Here is a 20,927-nt window from a genome sequence, read left to right as displayed (position 1 = left end):
AACAAAATTTATAGGCCACAGACCACAATTAAATTCTCTATTAGTTCTTTATAACGTTTTGTTTCATTAAAAAAAATGCTCCGGTTCTTTTTGTCAAATATTTTGTGTGTGTAAAGTACAGTACTAGTCCAAACATATATCAAACATTCAGAAATATCGCTCCCCAGCATCTTACAAATTTAGCCAATACACATCCATACCCCTATGGACAAGTCAAGAGATGTTCCGAAAACTGTAAATATCACCTTTTTGCACCTGGCCTAATTACTCTTTCCATATCAAAATCAGTTAAAATACAACATCCAAAAGTTTATTTCACCTCTCTTCTTTCATTTCCATCCAAAAAAATCTAAGAAATGAGTGAGGAAGGGAAAGAAAAAAAATTAAGAAAAAATACACTCTAATTAAAAGGAACTATATTCGTGGACAACGAAAAGCGGGATCATTAATTGTGGTCTTTGGCCTATTAGGGGTCTAAACCTTGACCAATTCTAATAAAACTTGGTATGATTTAAGCTTAGTGTATTATGAAACAGTTTACAAAGTTTCAAAGCCATATGATACCAATTATAAAAATTGTGGCATTTTTTATATCTGAACTTTGGGTGCTGAATTGTGGCGTTGAATTAGAATAATTTCAACTATCAAATTTGGGCTTCTAAAAACCAAAATATACCAAAACTTACACTTTTTAATGTCTCTATGTATAAGTTATCACCTATTAAAAGCAACAGATAGCATACTTCATGTTTCAGACTTATAAAAAATGGCCAGAAGTAAATATCATATGGGCCTGTGCCAAAAAATAGAGGTTTTCAAATGAAGTGAGGCCTTATATGCAATGTAATATTTTTCACTTACCACAATTTTCTGAAGTTGCTAAGTTATAAAAAAACCTTTTACATGTTATAAATGTACTTTTAATGGAAATATAAGTTTCAAATAGCATAACACATGTGAATAAAATGGTCTTCAGCAATGTCAAGCTTAAAAAAACAGGTTGTCAATTTAGGTCGTTCCCCACATTTGCATATTAAAAAGCATATAAATGATATGGGAGATGAAGATATGCTTCTTTTTGCTCAAATCTTTGCTCAGATATGATAAAACATGGAGCCTGGATGTAACAAGACTGTCACTTTCAACTATATATGTAGACAGTATGATCTAATGCAAAGTTATTTACTTTACTTTTTAAAACCGGCATGAAATTTCAGCCTCAAAAGGCCAATATTTTAACCACTAGCTATCAAACAAAAGAAAATAAAGGTAGTCTGTGAAACAGACAAGGTCAAACAACCAGTAATAAGTGCTTTTGATACAGTTTCAGTGAAATCTGCTAAAAGGAATTCAACTTGTATGTGCATAGAACTTCATTTTTCACTTGCTTCATACTGACCGTTAGACTAGGACCATTAAAGCAGCACATTTTGCACTCTTATTCTGATTTTATCTACTTTTTTTGTATGTTTAGTGTTCAAAAATGAGTTAAACATCTACATTAGATACCACAAACACAAGTAGAAAATCAAGAAAAACCTGTGAGAGAGAAAGTAAGCATGCTACTTTTGTAAAAATATTGAAACAACTGAAAAAGTTCAATTTTGGGCATGTAGGCTGAAATGTCACTTTTTTACAAAAATTCTATCAAATAAAAGTGGAAATCATTTATTCTCATGTAGTTTGACAAATTAATACCAATAGATCATTCAGGGAAGTTGTCAAAGTACAAATTCAATATTTCCTGAATTTCACCTCTTAGGCCACAGACCACAATTAAATTCTCTATTAGTTCTTTATAACGTTTTGTTTCATTAAAAAAAATGCTCTGGTTCTTTTTGTCAAATATTTTGTGTGTGTAAAGTACAGTACTAGTCCAAACATATATCAAACATTCAGAAATATCGCTCCCCAGCATCTTACAAATTTAGCCAATACACATCCATACCCCTATGGACAAGTCAAGAGATGTTCCGAAAACTGTAAATATCACCTTTTTGCACCTGGCCTAATTACTCTTTCCATATCAAAATCAGTTAAAATACAACATCCAAAAGTTTATTTCACCTCTCTTCTTTCATTTCCATCCAAAAAAATCTAAGAAATGAGTGAGGAAGGGAAAGAAAAAAAATTAAGAAAAAATACACTCTAATTAAAAGGAACTATATTCGTGGACAACGAAAAGCGGGATCATTAATTGTGGTCTTTGGCCTATAGACAGAACAATTATTACATTGTAACAATATTAGCATATCTGATTTAGGGTGATAAAGCTCTATTTTCATGCAAAATGTTTGCAGTTTTTATTTCAGCTTATTGTATCATAATTCATCGTGTTTTGTGCAAATTGGTAAAAAAGCAATATGTAAGCTTTAATTCTTAATTTTTGTCCATCATGAAATGGGCATTTTATTTCCTGTTCATAAGTGCAAATACCCCCCTTTACGACCCTCCTTAAATGCAGAGACATATATAGTATTGATTACTAAAACAATATGAATGTTAAATTTATTGAAAGTCGTAAATCTAAATTCTGCATTTATTACATTTTCTGTTGTGAAATCAATTTATTCTATTACATAATTAGAATTTATTTTTTATTATGCATACAATAAAATGTAGACCCCATGTCTGATAAAAAAATATTTGTACTTTATCTAAGAACCCACTCTGACAAAAACTTTTTGAAGATTAATTGTTGTTTGAGAATATTTGAATTTACTCTCCTTTTCACCGATTATGTCATGTTTATAAATGATTCCACCAACGGGCTAGTCAATGGACATTTTTATTTATTATTTCTTTGATTCTGGGTATAAATTTTCAATGCAAATAAAATTTACCAATAATAAAGATAGATTATGAAACTTATGCAATCGTATTGAATAATATACACGTGAGACATGAAAGTAGACCATATGTATACTGCTCATTCTTTTCCATTAATTATATACGTAAAGAAAGAATGGGGTTTGACGACAAAATAAAAATTATTAAAATTTCATAAAAGCAAATACAATGACAAAAAAAGTTTTCTCCGATTCTTTTTACTCAGCGATTGCTATTCTTCTTGAAAAGAAAGTGTTAAGTACAAAAGACATTGATCAGTGCAATGGTCATATCTTGTAATTATAATTCAGCAATTTCATGCTTGGTATAATTATTTAGTTTGTTCATGGTTCTTTTATTGCTTTTATCAAAAAGTAAACTTGAAGAGAAAATTCTTGACAATATAATCTTTGTGTTGTTTTCAATATAGGAAAACCTGAAGGGATAAACTGTTATGGCCCTATAAATATTCTTTATATCGTCCTGTCATATGGTTGCAGCTTATTCTTCAAAATGAATAATTGAAATTTTATTTATATTTTTTTAAAGCCTATAAGAAATGGCAAGAATGAGTATTATGCAGTAAGACTTTAAAGTAAAATTTCCAAGGAACTTCCTATTTTCTGCTATATCACACACTAACAAAAACTTTTATACCAAATCTTTTATTGTCATTATACACATGCAGTATATTCACAAAGGGACATATTTTTTCTAATTGAAATCATTAAATATTCAACTGTCTGATATGATTACAATGATAATTATTAGACCATTTAAGTGGTTTTAAATGTCAAAGACTGATTTTAAATGCTAATTATAAATACATGGTAAACACAGCAGACGTGGCATTAGAGGGCCATTTAAAACTAATGAATAAATTATACACATATTTTATTTTATTACTTTTAAAAGAATATCAAATGATGACAGTTTAACTATTGACATTCACTGATTACCCCCTGCTCTGTAAACTGTAGGGGACATTTTCTATGGTTACCTCTGTCAGATGTAAAGGGACATCACTCTGATAATATACTGATATACTTTATATTTAAGTAAAAAAAAGCAAGTTGATAGTTTAAACATTAGGGATTAAAATAGATACATTTTACTGAAATTCTTAAAAAAAAAGAAAAGAAAAAGATCTATTGAAATAAAACAAAAAAATTAGATAGAAATAACTCAGCAGGGTTAAACATGTTTGTGAGCAGTTTAAACCCTCCCCTAACCAGGAAGAGTGGGGTAACAGCACAATATAAGACCAATTTAATGGTGATAGTCTTGGTTTTCTCAGTTGACTGTACTGCTATTTGAGAGATTGTTTTTGTCCCCTGCACAACACATTGCGGGGGATATAGAAATACCGGGGGTCTGTCCATCCTGTCTTGTTATCGCTCTCACATGTACAATCTTGCCACATTTTTATAAAACTTTAACAACAACAATACTTTATTTTAAGAGGGTTACACAGTTAGCTATATAACTAATTTTCCCTGAGGCCCTCATCATAGAAAAAGCATAAACAAAAAATGCCAACATATAGTACATGGCATACATTAGTGTAAAGTTAAGTATAATGATAATGTTCAATACAATTGCAAAAAATGTTTTGAAAAAATAAACATGATAAAATAATTAATATTCAATATTTTTTCAACTGGTTGATTTCAATAAATGATCTATAAATTTCATAGGTTTATGTCAGCAATGTCTCGGATAAGTTTAAAAATCAGTGCAGATGAACTAATTTTAAAAGAGTTATGCCCCTTGGAAACATTAATTATATGGAAAATTGGATCTTTAGCGCTCTCATATGTACAATTCTTTCCCGATTTTTATGAAACTTATATTGTAAGTTTATATCAGCAATGGCTCGGACGAGTTCGAAAATCAGTGCAGATCAATAATTTTCAAAAGAGTTATGGCCCTTAGAAAAATTAATCATATGGAAAATTGCTTCGTTAGCACTCTCGTGTGTACAATTCTTGCCAGATTTTTATGAAACTTATGTTGTAGGTTTATATCAGCAATGTCTCGGATGAGTTCTAAAATTAGTGCAGATCAATCAGTTTTAGTTATTGCCGTTGGACAGATAAAATATGTGCAATGCAGGGACATTGGAACTCTGTTCTTTTATTAAATTAGTAAATCCATAATAATTAAAATGGTATTTTGTACGAATAACCACGACCGTGATTAATAAGATATTGAAATTTATACTGAAAAGCTTAGCTTAATTTCTAGTTTAGATATTGGTTATACTCTCTAGAAATAGGCAAAATCATTTCTAAATGCACTTTATGGAAGGAAACCTTGAAATTGATTAAAAGAAATGCTGTCTTTCAATTATAAAGAAATTATCAGTATTTCATCAAAGAAATCAATTAAAAGATAATGAAAGTAATTACCTTACTACATATAACACGGTACCATTACTACATATAACATGGTACCATTTAAATCAGTATTTGAATAGGCCGTCTAAGTTTTCCCATTTGAATTTTTTCACATTTCTCATGTATGGGCCTTTTTTAGCGGACTATACAGTATGGGTTTTGCTCATTGTTGAAGGCTGTAAGGTGATGACATAAGGAACATCTGAGATCACCCCCTGTTTTGTTGGGGTTCTGTTGCTCAGTCTTTAGTTTTCTATGTTGTGTTTTGTGTACTGTTGTTTATGTCTTTTTCCTTTTTAGCCATGGCTTTGTCAGTTTATTTTCAACTTATGAGTTTGAATATCCCTTGGTATCTTTGCCTCTGAGGCTCTCTTATCTCTTATAGGAGTTCACAGTATAATCATTCATATATATTTCCTCATTTGGATATTTGAAGAAGAGAAAAACAATTTGAGTTTCATAGTTGCTTTGTAGTTTGAACCAGAAAATAATACACTGATTCTGTTTTAACATTTGTGCCTAATGACCTTCTTATTGATTTCATTTTCATCAATATTTCCACCATTTAACATACAAGTTTTACACCATTCAGTTGCCTCAGTCTTATAGAATTAATTTGATTTTAATAAGAGAGTATTAATTAAAGGCCATTCAAAATAAAGTATTTGGTACTCAGACCATGGAAGTATAATAATGGCTCATAATGCTGTATGTTTGTTTTTCATTTCTAGATCTATTCTATTATGAATAAATGGACAAAAAGTGCAAGAGCTGTATTCATGTCAACGCTATTCCATCTTGATCAAGATAACATTATTATGATATTAGACATGCAATTTTAGCAAGCTTAATCTGTTTGGTAATGATGTCCAAACTCCAAAATGAGATAGAACTTTCCAAAAAGAAAAAAAGTATAGTTGATGCCGAAAACACATAATTAGCTGCACCTGATGATTTATAGCCTGGAAACAGTTTTGGTCCTTCACAGACTTAGTTATCTCTAAGCCTAAGATTGAACTTTCATTGAAAATAATAGGAGAATGAGAATTTTTCCTCCATTGATTTTTCTATAGAATATCTGCCACTTGAATGCTGGTCAGTTAGTACTGACAAGGATCAGGTATAAAATCAATTTCTTCATCAATTATAGAATGTTGTAAGTTCAATCATTTGTTAAATGGACTTATTTAATTTTCTTTGCTGTATTTCATTATCTACAACTTTTACATTGTGGAGACCAATTTACAAGTACATACACTGAACAGTTCACTGGAATTCATTGGCTTTTTATGGGAAAGTTGTAATGTCAGTTATTGGTGTCACTGACTGAGTAACTTCCCTTTGATTGTTTTTCTACAGGAAAGTAGTAAGTTCAGATATTGATTTTACTGATTGCCTTTCGGTGGGAAAGTTGTAGTTCAGGTATTGATTTCACAGAGTAACCTCCCTTTGATTGCCTTTCTGTGGGAAAGTTGTAAGTTCAGTTATTGATTTCACTGAGTAACCTCCCTTTGATTGCTTTTCTACGGGAAAGTTGTAATTTCAGTTATTGATTTTACTGACTGAGTAACCTCCCTTTGATTGCCTTTCTATGGGAAAGTTGTAGTTCAGTTATTGATTTCACTGAGTAACCTCCCTTTGGTTGCCTTTCTATGGGAAAGTTGTAAGTTCAGTTATTGATGTCACTGTCTGAGTAACTGCCCTTTGATTGTTTTTCTACAGGAAGTAGTATTAGTTCAGATATTGATTTTACTGATTGCCTTTCTATATACCTGTCCTTAGGATTTTTGTGTAACTCACTATCCCTATGACTTGCTGTATACCTGTATGTAGGTCTACACTATACCAGTCCCTATGACTGCCTTGTAAGCTCTTTAAATGTTGATTTATTAGCCAGATCTTAAGTCTACAAATATTGTTTTTTAAAATTAAACAGTGATTTAAATGGTTATCTATTGACATAACACCTTTCTGTACAAACTTCTGATGGTGAACTTTGTTGTGGAGAATTTCTAAGGCAGATTATATTCCTACATAAAATTGAGTTGAAATAGCACTTTAAATTGTGTTGATTTAAGATATGAAGAATAAAGACAGACTTGGTCTTATTATATACATGGCAGTGAATTATTTACTGTTTGGGGTCAATTTGCTTAGGGTAGGCTGATAGAGTGCTAAATACAAAAATACATGATTAAGGGCCTTATTTAAAAATGTATGAATATTTGTATACTGGGGTGATTTGGTATGAATTTGATAATGAATTAAAGAAAATAAAGTGTAGACACCAAGGGTCAGCAATCCAAGAATACAAAATAAAACTTGACCTTTGGTTCCTAACAGTAGATATGATTTCATACATTATATCAAGCTCTACTAATTACCCATAGTCTTGACATATTGTCAATAGATCTAACAGACTAAAATGAATTCATTTGATTCAAATTCTTAAAAGACAAAAAAGTACTATGATATAACAGAATGACCGAGAAAGTTTTATATGTGGTGGGATTGAGCCAGTTTTTTAGTAAAGAGATGAGGGAGTTTGATCTATATTTTGGATAAACTTGGTTGTATTTGTAAAAGTATTCTGGAATCATACAGAAGAAAATATTCACAAAAATCTTACAGTATGCTTTAGTTGAGCATATGTGTGATGTAACAATGCATTTTCTTGATCAATCATCTGTCTTGATAAAAGTATAATGTTCAAGATTACTAGATCTGTGAGTTAATATCTAATAGAATACCACATTATATATACAAATGTTATGAAGTTCAAGATTTCTAAATCTATGAGTTATATATCTATTAGTATACCACAGTATATATATACAAATGTAAGCAGTTCAAGATTACTTAATTAATCTGTTAGTTAATATTTATCAGAACACTGCATTATAGATACAAATGTTACCCAGTTAAAGATTACTGAATCTGTGAGTTAATCTATCAAAATACCACATCATGTACAAATGATACCCAAAATCTGTAGCTGATCTATTGTAATATTTACATAGAACATTAAATGAAGTTATCTTGTGTTTCTTGTAATAAAGTTTGACAATGCTATCTAATATTACCATTGTTTTAACTGCTTCTTTAAAATTGGTAATAAAAGGAACCTATTTTGACAGTGTTACAACTTTCATGGTTCACCTGACAGACTAGTAAACTTGTGTTTCATGTTTTTAGTACAAACTCCATTAGTTAAAATTAATGTAAAGATAAATTTGTTGAGTATACCCACGAAATCCTGGAAAATTGGTATATCAATCATCTATCTTGATAAAAGTATACTGTTCAAGATTACTAGATCTGTGAGTTTAAATATCTATTAGAATACCACATTATATATACTAATGTTACGCAGTTCAAGATTACTAAATCTGTGAGATCAACATGTTTAAGTTAAGATCTTTTTGAATTAGAAAAAAAGAAATGAATGCGCCGACAATGTTATTTCTCATTATCAAAATACTTCAAACCAGATAAATTAAAAGTGTGCATTCCATTTTTAAAATAAAAAGAATACTTTTAAAAAGCTACTACAAGTTTTTAACTTAAAATTGACAGTTAAACAATGTTATGTGCTAACACAATACAAAAATAAAGTCCAAAATGTATCATATTTAAAAATTTAAGTCATAAATTTTTTAAAAAGGTTTGATTAAATACCTATAACTTTGTGAACTTTAACCCCGTTTTTCCATTGTAGCGCTCTGTCACACAGAAGATTTCAGAAACTTATAAAAAGTGATTTTCTGTGATTGATACTTTGGAGATTTATGTCTAGATGACATTTTGACATTATTTATCTCAGACATTATTATTAAACTCAAATTTCTTACAACTTATAACTCATACATAATTACGTACTCAAAACGGCTAGAGAAACAGAAATGTGCCCATTCTGATGAATTATGTGCATATTAATTGACATGAAGGAGTTATAAACCAATTTATGTGAAAAAAAGAACAAATGAATTTTTGTGTGTTGAATTTGATTGAATAATTGATCATTAAACTTGTGATTTAATTGGATAAGAATCATAAAGTACAAAATGGCCGTGCAGTTAGTTCAGTATATGGATCTGAGACAAGCCATTGATATAAACCCACCAAGTTACCACATCATACAGATACAGGTAAGACAACTGACCAATCATAATTCTTCTTTATTCAAATGGTGAGTGAATAAGCCAATGAGAACTTGGCATATGCTAACCAATTGGGCTCAGAGTTTTGAAAATGAAGGTTTGTATGGATATTCAAATTAGCTACTAATAATGTGCCTTGCAATGCCAACAGTATGTTGTCAACCAGTTAGCTTTCCTAATTGAAGAACTGATTGATTCTCAGGTCTATTTGCAATCGCCAAATGGTCCAGAAATATTAAAAATATAATACATGTAACTGATTCGAAAGAGAGAACAAACAGTGCTAAACTTACAGTTCAAGCTATCTAACAAATATTTGCTATACTGGCTCTTTTGCTTATTTTCCTATAACCACCATAAACAATCGGTTAATTCTGTATACAGAGGAGATCAAGCTTTTTCTCTAAAACCAAAAGCCTCTTCAGCTATGAAATTAAAACAATAATGGTGATCATGGTGATGAGCTTCACATTTTGTTACAACCAAGCTATAATATGTTTTTTGACATTTGCTTGGAATATTTCTGAATTTACATTATTATTAGTAGATCCTGGCATTGTGGAGATTATCTCCCCTTACATTTGTAAGGGATAAACTCAGATTACCATTTATTTGGTTATTGAACGCCTTAAAAATGTTGGGATATTTTTCACATAAAATGTTATGACAATAATTGATCGCAACTTATTTAAACTGAAATGTTCATAATTTACGAGTACTCAAATTTTTGGTTGTAAGTTTTTTTGTGAAATAAGTCCCTGTGGAAGCACTTGATGTGTTGTTGTCATAGAAATGAACCCTGAACGATATCTTTTGAAGTGTAAGTTTCGAAAGGTTACAGTATGTATGTTGATGACTAAAGGAAGCATAATTAACTTTGCTTTAACAGGCAGAAAGTGGGGAAAAACAGAAAAAAATAGACGAAGCTGAACAGGCTGCAAAAACAGCTGAAGAAGAGGCAGATAGCCTCCGTCATAATCTAATAGAATTACAGCTCCGAGTAGGTTATCTCCCCTTACAACACCAAGCATTATTCAGTCTGCAGATGATATCCCCAGCACATCCTTACTAACAAGTCATTATTTTGAATTTTTATGAAATATTTAAAGTACATAGGTCACCACCAATCAGACAGTCTTGACAAATAATGAGGTCAAAGGGCACATTATTAAGATTAAAAATGCAAATATGTCTTCAATCAATTCCAGTTTAAGAGTTCGAAAAATTTAAGTGGAGGACCATCTGGTAAATGGGGATTTTTTTTTATTTTCGTGTTGTAGATTGTACCTTTATTAAAAGAAATCTGAAAGCCTATTAGAAATGGGTTCCAACACCTGCAAGCAATCCTCTGATTCCTATAGTGCATTCTGTTTCAATGAAATTCCTGTAAAATTTGAATTGCAAATTTGTTATTATCAGCATCCATAAAAGTTTTGAAAAAAAGCTTGAAAGGCATAGATTGTAAATTTAGCATTTGTACAATGTAACTAATGGGTATTGGATGTTGCTACAATATTTAAAATCAGTATACATAGTCAGTAATGGGAAACTCAAAAATCAAGTTCTGCCCTTTATTTAAATAATTCAATGTATCTTATCATAATGTTCTTAGAGATAGAAAGAAATGAACCAAACTACATTATTAAGGATTAACAACATCAAAGATGGAGTCAAAATAATCTCTTTGAGTCTTTTATCTACATTTTCCCATATTAGAAATCTGTCGAAAAATCGTTTGATCTCATAAGTATTATATAAGACAACTTGTATTTTAGATCATTTATGGAAAGTGGATTTTAAGTATTAAGAATTTAATTCACCATGAATTGTTTTAGATATGCAAATTATTTGTGAGCTTACAAGAAAAAGGCATGTCAATAAAATATTGATTTAAAATTTAAGGATGTACTTAGGTGAAATTAAAAAAAATCTAGAATTTAAAATTGATACTTTGCATCAGGAGAGCATTAGTTAAGGAACAAAATAAGCTAAAATCTTGATAGGTTATGGAACTCCTTTTTGAGATATTTGATTTTTAAAAAAATGGTGGGAAAAGGCCAACTTGGACTTTTACCTTATATTTAGCATTGGCAATATTTGGGTCTAAAATTTTTCAGAAAAAATATCTAGAATCTGCTTAAATTTTGGTAATGACCCTTTTATGAGCTATTGAAGTCTTCTATGAAAAGAAAAGTGGGTGATATTAATTATGGGGCAAAATATTTTACCCTGTATCATAGGAAAACACACAAGGAGTTCGAACATCTGACAAAAAATGTATAGCATTCTTTGTTCCTCGAGAGAAATACAGAATTTAAAAATTTCTCAGATATCCAGGGGCGGATCCAGGATGTTAGGTTAGGGGGCCCAAACTTAATTTTTTTTGAGGTAAAATTATCAAAATATTCTTTATTATGCAGAGGACAACCCATGCTTTGCAAATTTTAGGGGCTAATGCCCGCCATTCCCCCACCTAAATCCGCCCCTGATATCAATATTGATGCTAATTTCTGTGTTATACTTGTCAACAAAAATCAAATTAAACAAATCTAATTGTAAAAACTACACTGAGTTTCTGGTTCCTGCATGGTTTGTGTTTCTTGCTTAACATATAGTAGCAATTTATGGATAGTAGAAGTCAGATGGTCATCGGTCATGTTTATTCAAAGCTTTGTCCAAAATCATGTTGGAATAATTAAGGGTTTTAAATCGATAAAAAGAATGTTGTAAGATAATGCTTGGTGTTGTCCTAATCTGAAGTGATTTATCTCCCCTTTCTACAAGCTAATCCAATCTGATTTACCTCCCCTTTCTACAAGCTAATCCAAACTGATTTACCTCCCCTTTTTTATATTCTAACTGTTTGGTGTGACACTCACTAAGATTGTTTTATTATTATTTCAGCTTAAAACTATATATATTATATCAGAATATGCAACTAATCTCAGTTATTTAAGTAACTCCAACTTCAACCAGAAAAAAAAAACACAACATCTTGCAGCTTCAATGTCCTATGGAAAATTATGGATGTATTAGGATTTCCTCCATAAATATTCAGTATGCGTTCTGAATACACATTTGTATCTGACAGGGACCAGACTATGACTTTGTAACAATTTTGAATTTACATCCTTAGGTTTTTGTTGTAATCCTGGTCAGAATTACGTCCTTTATAATTCGTTGCTTTCAAAATTTACTTGAGAGTCCCAATATAACTACTAGTATATTCATAAAGATATATGTTTTGAGGTCAACAGTTTTAGTTCTAAAGACAAAATTATGAATAATCACAAGAAGCAACCAATATTTGGGAAAATCAAAGAAGAAATGAACTTATTTTGAACATTTTAAGATTTGTATAACATGAAGGCTTTTTTACATGCAATTTAAAATGTAAAGCAATCCCTTTTAATTTTGCACCTTAAATCTGTATTTTATGATTTATAATTTTATGTCTTTTTCATGAATTTCTAATTGATTGTATCTTAAGAAGCATGAAGCTACAATATTACATAATTTTTTTATATTCAGATGCATACACTTTTCATAAAAAATACATTTATGAAATACTACCCAATTATATATAAATAGATGTTACACTATTGTTTCAGATAAGGGTGAAGGTTTGGTACCTTTAAAACGTTTAAACCCGCTGCAATTGTTTGCACCTGTCTTAAGTTAGGAATCTGATGTTCAGTAGTTGCTGTTTGTTGATGTGGTTCATAAGTGTTTCTCGTTTCTCGTTTTTTATATAGATTAGACCTTTGGTTTTCCCGTTTGAATGGTTTTACACTAGTAATTTTTTGGGTCCTTTATAGCTTGCTGTTCGGTGTGAGCCAAGGCTCTGTGTTGAAGGCCGTACTTTGACCTATAATGGTTTACTTTTATAAATTTTGACTTGGATGGAGAATTGTCTCATTAGCACTCATACCACATTCTCTTATATCTATATACTTTGCATTCAAGTTTATTTAAATAAGTTTTATCTACATAGTCACAAATACTACTAATAACAGTTTAGTGTATGATATTTTTATATTGATTTGATATTGTATATGTTTATTATATTTCTATATACAATATATTTTGCAAATACTTGTTATAAACTTATTATATTTCTAAGGAAATTCTTATTTTTCTATTGTAATGTATTACTAAAGAAAGACAACTCTTGGAATAATTTGTAAATTAATTTCTCAGATAATAAACAAAAAAGAAAATTTGAAACAAGATAATATATGGAAAAATATTAAGCTAAAAATTTTTGTTATGTCTCCATTCTAAAAAACAGTGTTCTCCATAGTTACCAAATTTATTGGAATATTTTCAGGCAGCCTCTGCTGAGACGAGAAATAGCGAGCTAGCAGACTTAGATGAGGATCCTTCTCGGCTCAATTCACAGCAGGTTTGTTATATTGTGAGAAATTATGTGTGTGGGTGGAGGTGGGAGGGGGATAAGGGAAGAAGAGACAGTTGTGGTCTTTAATATTAAGACTAAACTTTCAACAAACAGGTACCCAATAAAGTTTATCAAATAATTAAAATTTTCAAACAGTATTACTAAGTGATAACCATTTTTATACGACCGCAAAAAAATTTTGTGGTCGTATATTGGTATGACGTTGGCGTCGTCGTCGTCGTCGTCGTCGTCGTCGTCCGGCGTCGTCGTCGTCGTCGTACGGCGTCGTCGTCCGAATACACATTGGTTTTCGCACTCTAACTTTAGTTTAAGTGAATGCATCTTTTTGAAATTTTACCATAAGGTTAAATACCACAAAAGGAAGGTTGGGATTGATTTTGGGGGTTATGGTACCAACAGTTAAGGAATTAGGGGCCAAAAAGGGGCCAAAAATAAGCATTTTCTAGTTTCCAGACAATAACTGTGGAACGGTGTATGGATCTCTCTGAAATTATACTACAAGTTTCCATACCACAAAGGGATGGTTAGGATTTGCTTTGGGGGGTTATGGCTCAAACCGTTTAGGAATAAGGGGCAAAAAAGGGGGAAAAACAAGGTTGTCCTGGTTAATGGACAAATACTTTAGTACAAAACATAATTTAAAGCAGTGTAAGGGAGATAAATCAAATACATCATTGAAATTATCTCCCTTACACTGCTTTTAAATTATGTATAAAGTAATGGTTAATGAACAATAAAGATAATTTAAAACAGTGTAAGGGAGGTAATCCAAATACAACGTTTTGGTTACTTCCCTTACACTGCTTTTAAATTATGTTTAAAGAAATGCATATTTATAAAGGAAGACCAGTAAAAATATCTGCAAATGTTGCATCATTTTTTTTTACAAAAAAATCCATATGAAAGATTTGACACTATATTTTTAATTCTATTATAAAATAGATAAAGTTAGCACTATGGTAAATTTAAATGGGTAATTATGGTTGCCAACTCCATTGGAAATTTGAATTGAGATTATCACCATATCTTGAGGGAAAGAATTTTTTTGGGGAAAAAAGGGGGGGGGGATAAAAAGAAATTGTGGGGGGTCAATTTTTTCTCATTTCAGATTTCAGAAATTAAAAAGAATTATTCTTCAAATATTTTTTTTTTTTCAAATTTCAAATATTGAAAAATTTCAAGAAGTAATCTTTAATTGCACAGTATGGCGCATTAGATTTGTTAAATCTTTGATCACATTTATTTATTTGTTATGCCGAATCTAACAGTGTATTTAGATTTTTAATTTTGGGTCCAGTTTTCAAAATAGTCTACATTAAGGTCCAAAGGGTCCAAAATTAAACTTTGTTTGATTTTAGCAAAAATTGAATATATGAGGTTCTTTGATATGCTGAATCTAAACATGTATTTAGATTTTTGATTTTTGGCCCAGTTTTCAAGTTGGTCCAAATTGGGGTCCAAAATTAAACTTTGTTTGATTTCAACAAAAATTGAAAATATGGGGTTCTTTGATATGCTGAATCTAACCATGTATTTAGATTTTTTATTTTTGGACCCCTTTATCAAATTGGTTCATATTGAGGTCAAAAGGGTCCAAAATTAAACTTTGTTTGATTTCATCTAAAATTGAATTATTGGGGCTCTTTGATATTCCAAATCTAACTGTGTATTTAGATTTTTAATTTTGGGTCCTGTTTTTTAAATTGGTCTACATTAAGGTCCAAAGGGTCCAAAATTATACTTAGTTTGATTTTAACAAAAATTGAATTCTTGGGGTTCTTTGATATGCTGAATCTAAACATGTATTTAGATTTTTGATTATGGGCCCAGTTTTCAAGTTGGTCCAAATTGGGGTCCAAAATTAAACTTTGTTTGATTTCAACAAAAATTGAATATATGAGGTTCTTTGATATGCTGAATCCAACCATGTATTTAGATTTTTTATTTGTAGGCCCCGCTATCAAATTGGTTCATATTGAGGTCAAAAGGGTCCAAAATTAAACTTTGTTTGATTTCATCAAAAATTGAATTATTGGGGTTCTTTGATATGCCAAATCTAACCGTGTTTTCAGATGTTTAATTTGGGTCCCGTTTTTTAAATTGGTCTTCATTGAGGTCCTAAGGGTCCAAAATTAAACTTAGTTTGATTTTAACAAAAATTGAATTCTTGGGGTTCTTTGATATGCTGAATCTAAACATGTGTTTAGATTTTTGATTATGGGCCCAGTTTTCAAGTTGGTCCCAGTTGGGGTCCAAAATTAAACTTTTTTTGATTTCAACAAAAATTGAATATATGGGGTTCTTTGATATGCTGAATCTAACCATGAATTTAGATTTTTTATTTGTGGGCCCCGCTATCAAATTGGTTCATATTGAGGTCAAAAGGGTCCAAAATTAAACTTTGTTTGATTTCATCAAAAATTGAATTATTTGGGTTCTTTGATATTCCAAATCTAACCGTGTATTTAGATTTTTAATTTTATGTCCTGTTTTTTAAATTATTCTACATTAAGGTCCAAAGGGTCCAAAATTAAACTTAGTTTGATTTTAGCAAAAATTGAATTCTTGGGGTTCTTTGATATGCTGAATCTAAACATGTGTTTAGATTTTTGATTATGGGTCCAGTTTTCAAGTTTGTCCAAGTTGGGGTCCAAAATTAAACTTTGTTTGATTTTAACAAAAATATGGGGTTCTTTGATATGCTGAATCTAACCATGTATTTTGATTTTGGACATTGGACCATAATAGGTAAATTAAAAAAATTCAAGTTCTTAGACCACATTCTTTCTGTGTCAGAAACCTATGCTGTTTCAAATATTTAATAACAATCCAAATTCAGAGCTGTATCAAGCTTGAATGTTGTGTCCATACTTGCCCCAACTGTTCAGGGTTCGACCTCTGCGGTCGTATCAAGCTGCGCCCCAGCGAAGCATTTTATTGTAATTACTATGCAAAAATATACAGAAAATACAAAGTTTATAAATAAAATTTCTGTTTGATAACACTGAAATGGTAGTGGCCTCTGTGGCCGACTTGACCATGTTGTTGGTAAATAACAACATAAATAGACTTGTACAGCTAATTTTACTGATCATCACTGGTTTAAAGTTTTGATATTTTTTTCTTCTTTATCTTTTGTGTGTAGAAAGTTTGTCAGATACTCACTAAAGACATGTAATACTTCGCTGATGGGCTTTTCACCATCAATAACATAGACTGACATAAAACTGTTGACGTAATCAATTGAATAAAAAAAAGTTGATAACATGTAACACAATTTTACTTTTATAATAAAAGTCATGCTTGGCAATAAATTTGGTGACACAGCACTCAAAATGAAATTCTTGGATTATACCCTGCCTCCTGCCTCAGCAAGGCTTAGGTCATCTTTTCTATTATTCTACATCATACTTATTACAAATAAGTGAAAGGTAGATAACTCTAGTTTATTTTCATGCTTCTCAGTGGAGAGGGAGGAAGTCCAATAGAGTAGGTATCCAATGTAAACGATGTGTTATTTTTTTAAAATTAGTTGTATATTTCATTTTTTAATGAATTTTTGTTGTTTTTATGCTTACACTTATTTTCCCGCATTTTATTGAACGTAAATTTATTTGAAAATTGCATGTCAATCAATGTTAATATTTTTTTTTTAATTAGAAATGTATAATTTTTTATAGAACAATTTTTCCTTGTCAATCCTCAGCACTGGACAAAGAAATGTCAGATACTGAATTTTGTAATACATGTCACAGGGGTCTTGAGATTTCAGTGAAATGTTTATGTACAAATTAAAATTTTTATATCTAAAACAATGACCAAAAATATATATCTCTAAAGAAGTCTTGTATTGACCTGACTTTTCTAGACCTTTGATTCTCATCAACTTTCAGAAATGAGTTTTATTATTAGATTTCAGATTTTATCCTATTCAGTTATTGGCTAGCTCGTAGAGACATGTCTGCATTTATTTTAATGACCAAAATCACCTGATAACTTTAGGGATCAATAGGTCTGATTCTTTATTACTGTCAAATATCTATTGTCTATAATGTGAACTTAGGATTGTCATTTGATTTTGACCTTGACCTCACAATATTTTATCATTTCATTTATTTGTTGATCAATTACACAGGCAAGACATTCCTGTGTGTCCATTCTTTTTTTTCTTTATGTGACTAGTTCTAATGGTGGTCCCAGTTATTCCCCTTGACTGACAGTTACACTTAGACTCTGTTTATATTGGTTCCTAGTCATGCCAGTTATTCCCCTTGACTGACAGTAACACTTAGACTATGTTTATATTAGTTCCTAGTCATGCCAGTTATTCCCCTTGACTGACAGTAACACTTAGACTATGTTTATATTGGTTCCTAGTCATGCCAGTTATTCCCCTTGACTGACAGTAACACTTAGACTCTGTTTATATTGGTTCCTAGTCATGCCAGTTAATCCCCATGACTTACAGTTACACTTAGACTCTGTTTATATTGGTTCCTAGTCATGCCAGTTAATCCCCATGACTTACAGTTACACTTAGACTCTGTTTATATTGGTTCCTAGTCATGCCAGTTATTCCCCTTGACTGACAGTTACACTTAGACTCTGTTTATATTGGTTCCTAGTCATGCCAGTTATTCCCCATGACTTACAGTTACACTTAGACTCTGTTTATATTGGTTCCTAGTCATGCCAGTTATTCCCCTTGACTGACAGTTACACTTAGACTCTGTTTATATTGGTTCCTAGTCATGCCAGTTATTCCCCTTGACTGACAGTAACACTACGACTCTGTTTATATTGGTTCCTAGTCATGCCAGTTATTCCCCTTGACTGACAGTTACACTTAGACTCTGTTTATATTGGTTCCTAGTCGTGTCAGTTATTCCCGTTGACTGACAGTAACACTAAGACTCTGTTTATATTGGTTCCTAGTCGTGCCAGTTATTCCCCTTGACTGACAGTAACACTACAACTCTGTTTATATTGGTTCCTAGTCGTGCCAGTTATTCCCCTTGACTGACAGTTACACTTAGACTCTGTTTATATTGGTTCCTAGTCATGCCAGTTAATCCCCATGACTTACAGTTACACTTAGACTCTGTTTATATTGGTTCCTAGTCATGCCAGTTAATCCCCATGACTTACAGTTACACTTAGACTCTGTTTATATTGGTTCCTAGTCATGCCAGTTAATCCCCATGACTTACAGTTACACTTAGACTCTGTTTATATTGGTTCCTAGTCATGCCAGTTAATCCCCATGACTTACAGTTACACTTAGACTCTGTTTATATTGGTTCCTAGTCATGCCAGTTAATCCCCATGACTTACAGTTACACTTAGACTCTGTTTATATAGGTTCCTAGTCATGCCAGTTAATCCCCATGACTTACAGTTACACTTAGACTCTGTTTATATTGGTTCCTAGTCGTGTCAGTTAATCCCCTTGACTTACAGTTACATTAAAACAGACTTAATATTGGTTCCTGGTCTCCCAAGTTATTCCCCTTGTCTGAAAGTAACATTAAACACTCTTTTTATGTTGGTTCCTGGTGGCTCCAGTTATTTTCCCAAGGTGGCTCCAGTTTTTCCCATAGACTGACAGTTACAATAAAACAGACTCTTTATATTGGTTCCTGGTGGCTCCAGTTATTTCCCTAAAGTGGCTCCAGTTATTCCCCTTGACTGACACTTCACAGTTACATTAAAACACTCTTTTGATATTGATTTCTGGCCATGCCAGTTATTCCCCTTGACTTACAGTTACATTAGAAAAGACTCTTTCTATATTGGTTTCTGGTTGCCCCAGTTATTCCCCTTGTCTGACAGTGACATTAAAACAGACTCTTTATATAGAATCCTGGTTGCCCCAGTTATTCCCCTTGACTAACAGTTACATTAAAACAGACTCTTTTTATATAGAATCCTGGTTGTCCCAGTTATATCCCTTGATGGATAGTTACATGAAAACAGGCTCTTTTTATTGGTTAATGGTCACCCCAGTTATTGCCTTTGTCTGACAGTTACATTAACAAGTTCTTTCTTTCTGTGACCAGTTCTAATGGTTGCCCTTGAGTTATTTCCCTTTACTAATAGTTACATTAACAGGTTCTTTCTTTCTGTGACCAGTTCTAAAGGTCGCCCATGAATTATTCCCCTTGACTGACAGTTACATTAACAGGTTCTTTCTTTCTGTGACCAGTTCTAATGGTCGCCCTTGAGTGATTCCCCTTGACTGACAGTTACATTAACAGGTTCTTTCTTTCTGTGACCAGTTCTAATGGTTGCCCTTGAGTGATTCCCCTTGACTGACAGTTACATTAATAGGTTCTTTCTTTATGTGACCAGTTCTAATGGTTGCCCTTGAGTGATTCCCCTTGACTGACAGTTACATTAGACAGCCTCTTTCTTTCTGTGACCAGTTCTTATGGTCGCCCTTGAGTGATTCTCCTTGACTGACAGTTACATTAACAGGTTCTTTCTTTCTGTGACCAGTTCTAATAGTCGCCCTTGAGTGATTCCCCTTGACTGACAGTTACATTAACAGGTTCTTTCTTTCTGTGACCAGTTCTAATGGTTGCCCTTGAGTGATTCCCCTTGACTGACAGTTACATTAACAGGTTCTTTCTTTATGTGACCAGTTCTAATGGTCGCCCTTGAGTGATTCCCCTTGACTGACAGTTACATTAACAGGCTCTTTCTTTCTGTGACCAGTTCTTATGGTCGCCCTTGAGTTATTCCCCTTGACTGACAGTAACATTAACAGACACTTTCTTTCTGTGACCAGTTCTAATGGACGCCCTTGAGTTATTCCCCTTGACTGACAGTTACATTAAGCAGACTCTTTCTTTCTGTGACCAGTTCTAATGGTCGCCCTTGAGTTATTCCCCTTGACTGACAGTTACATTAACAGGCTCTTTCTTTCTGTGACCAGTTCTTATGGTCGCCCTTGAGTGATTCCCCTTGACTGACAGTTACATTAAACAGACTTTTTATACTGGTTCCAATCAAACAAATATTAATTAGAAAAGAGACAGAGTTAATATTTGATTAATTCAAGTTCGTGTAGAAAATGGCTTTTATCTCTTGACAATAGATTTAGTAACGTTTACCGAT

General features: G+C 31.8%; 1 protein-coding gene across 12 annotated transcripts in view; it reads left to right on the top strand.

Moving 5' to 3' along the window:
* LOC127699797 (myosin heavy chain, striated muscle-like) overlaps positions 1-20,927 on the top strand; it is a 156,539-nt gene that overhangs the window by 74,112 nt on the left and 61,500 nt on the right. For 9 of the 12 annotated variants that reach the window (XM_052203151.1, XM_052203145.1, XM_052203148.1 and 6 more), the window contains 3 exons: positions 10,278-10,388; positions 13,719-13,793; positions 17,274-17,297. In XM_052203151.1, coding sequence (XP_052059111.1) covers positions 10,278-10,388; positions 13,719-13,793; positions 17,274-17,297 — 210 coding nt within the window. The remainder of the gene's footprint in view (positions 1-10,277; positions 10,389-13,718; positions 13,794-17,273; positions 17,298-20,927) is intronic. The other 3 variants (XM_052203149.1, XM_052203144.1, XM_052203150.1) reach the window with 3 other exon arrangements.

This window comes from Mytilus californianus, unplaced genomic scaffold, assembly GCF_021869535.1.
Source record: "Mytilus californianus isolate M0D057914Y unplaced genomic scaffold, xbMytCali1.0.p SCAF_41, whole genome shotgun sequence".
NCBI classification, from domain to species: domain Eukaryota; kingdom Metazoa; phylum Mollusca; class Bivalvia; order Mytilida; family Mytilidae; genus Mytilus; species Mytilus californianus.
The sequence above is the reverse complement of the archived record's forward strand: the minus strand, read 5'-3'. Positions and strand labels throughout refer to the sequence as shown.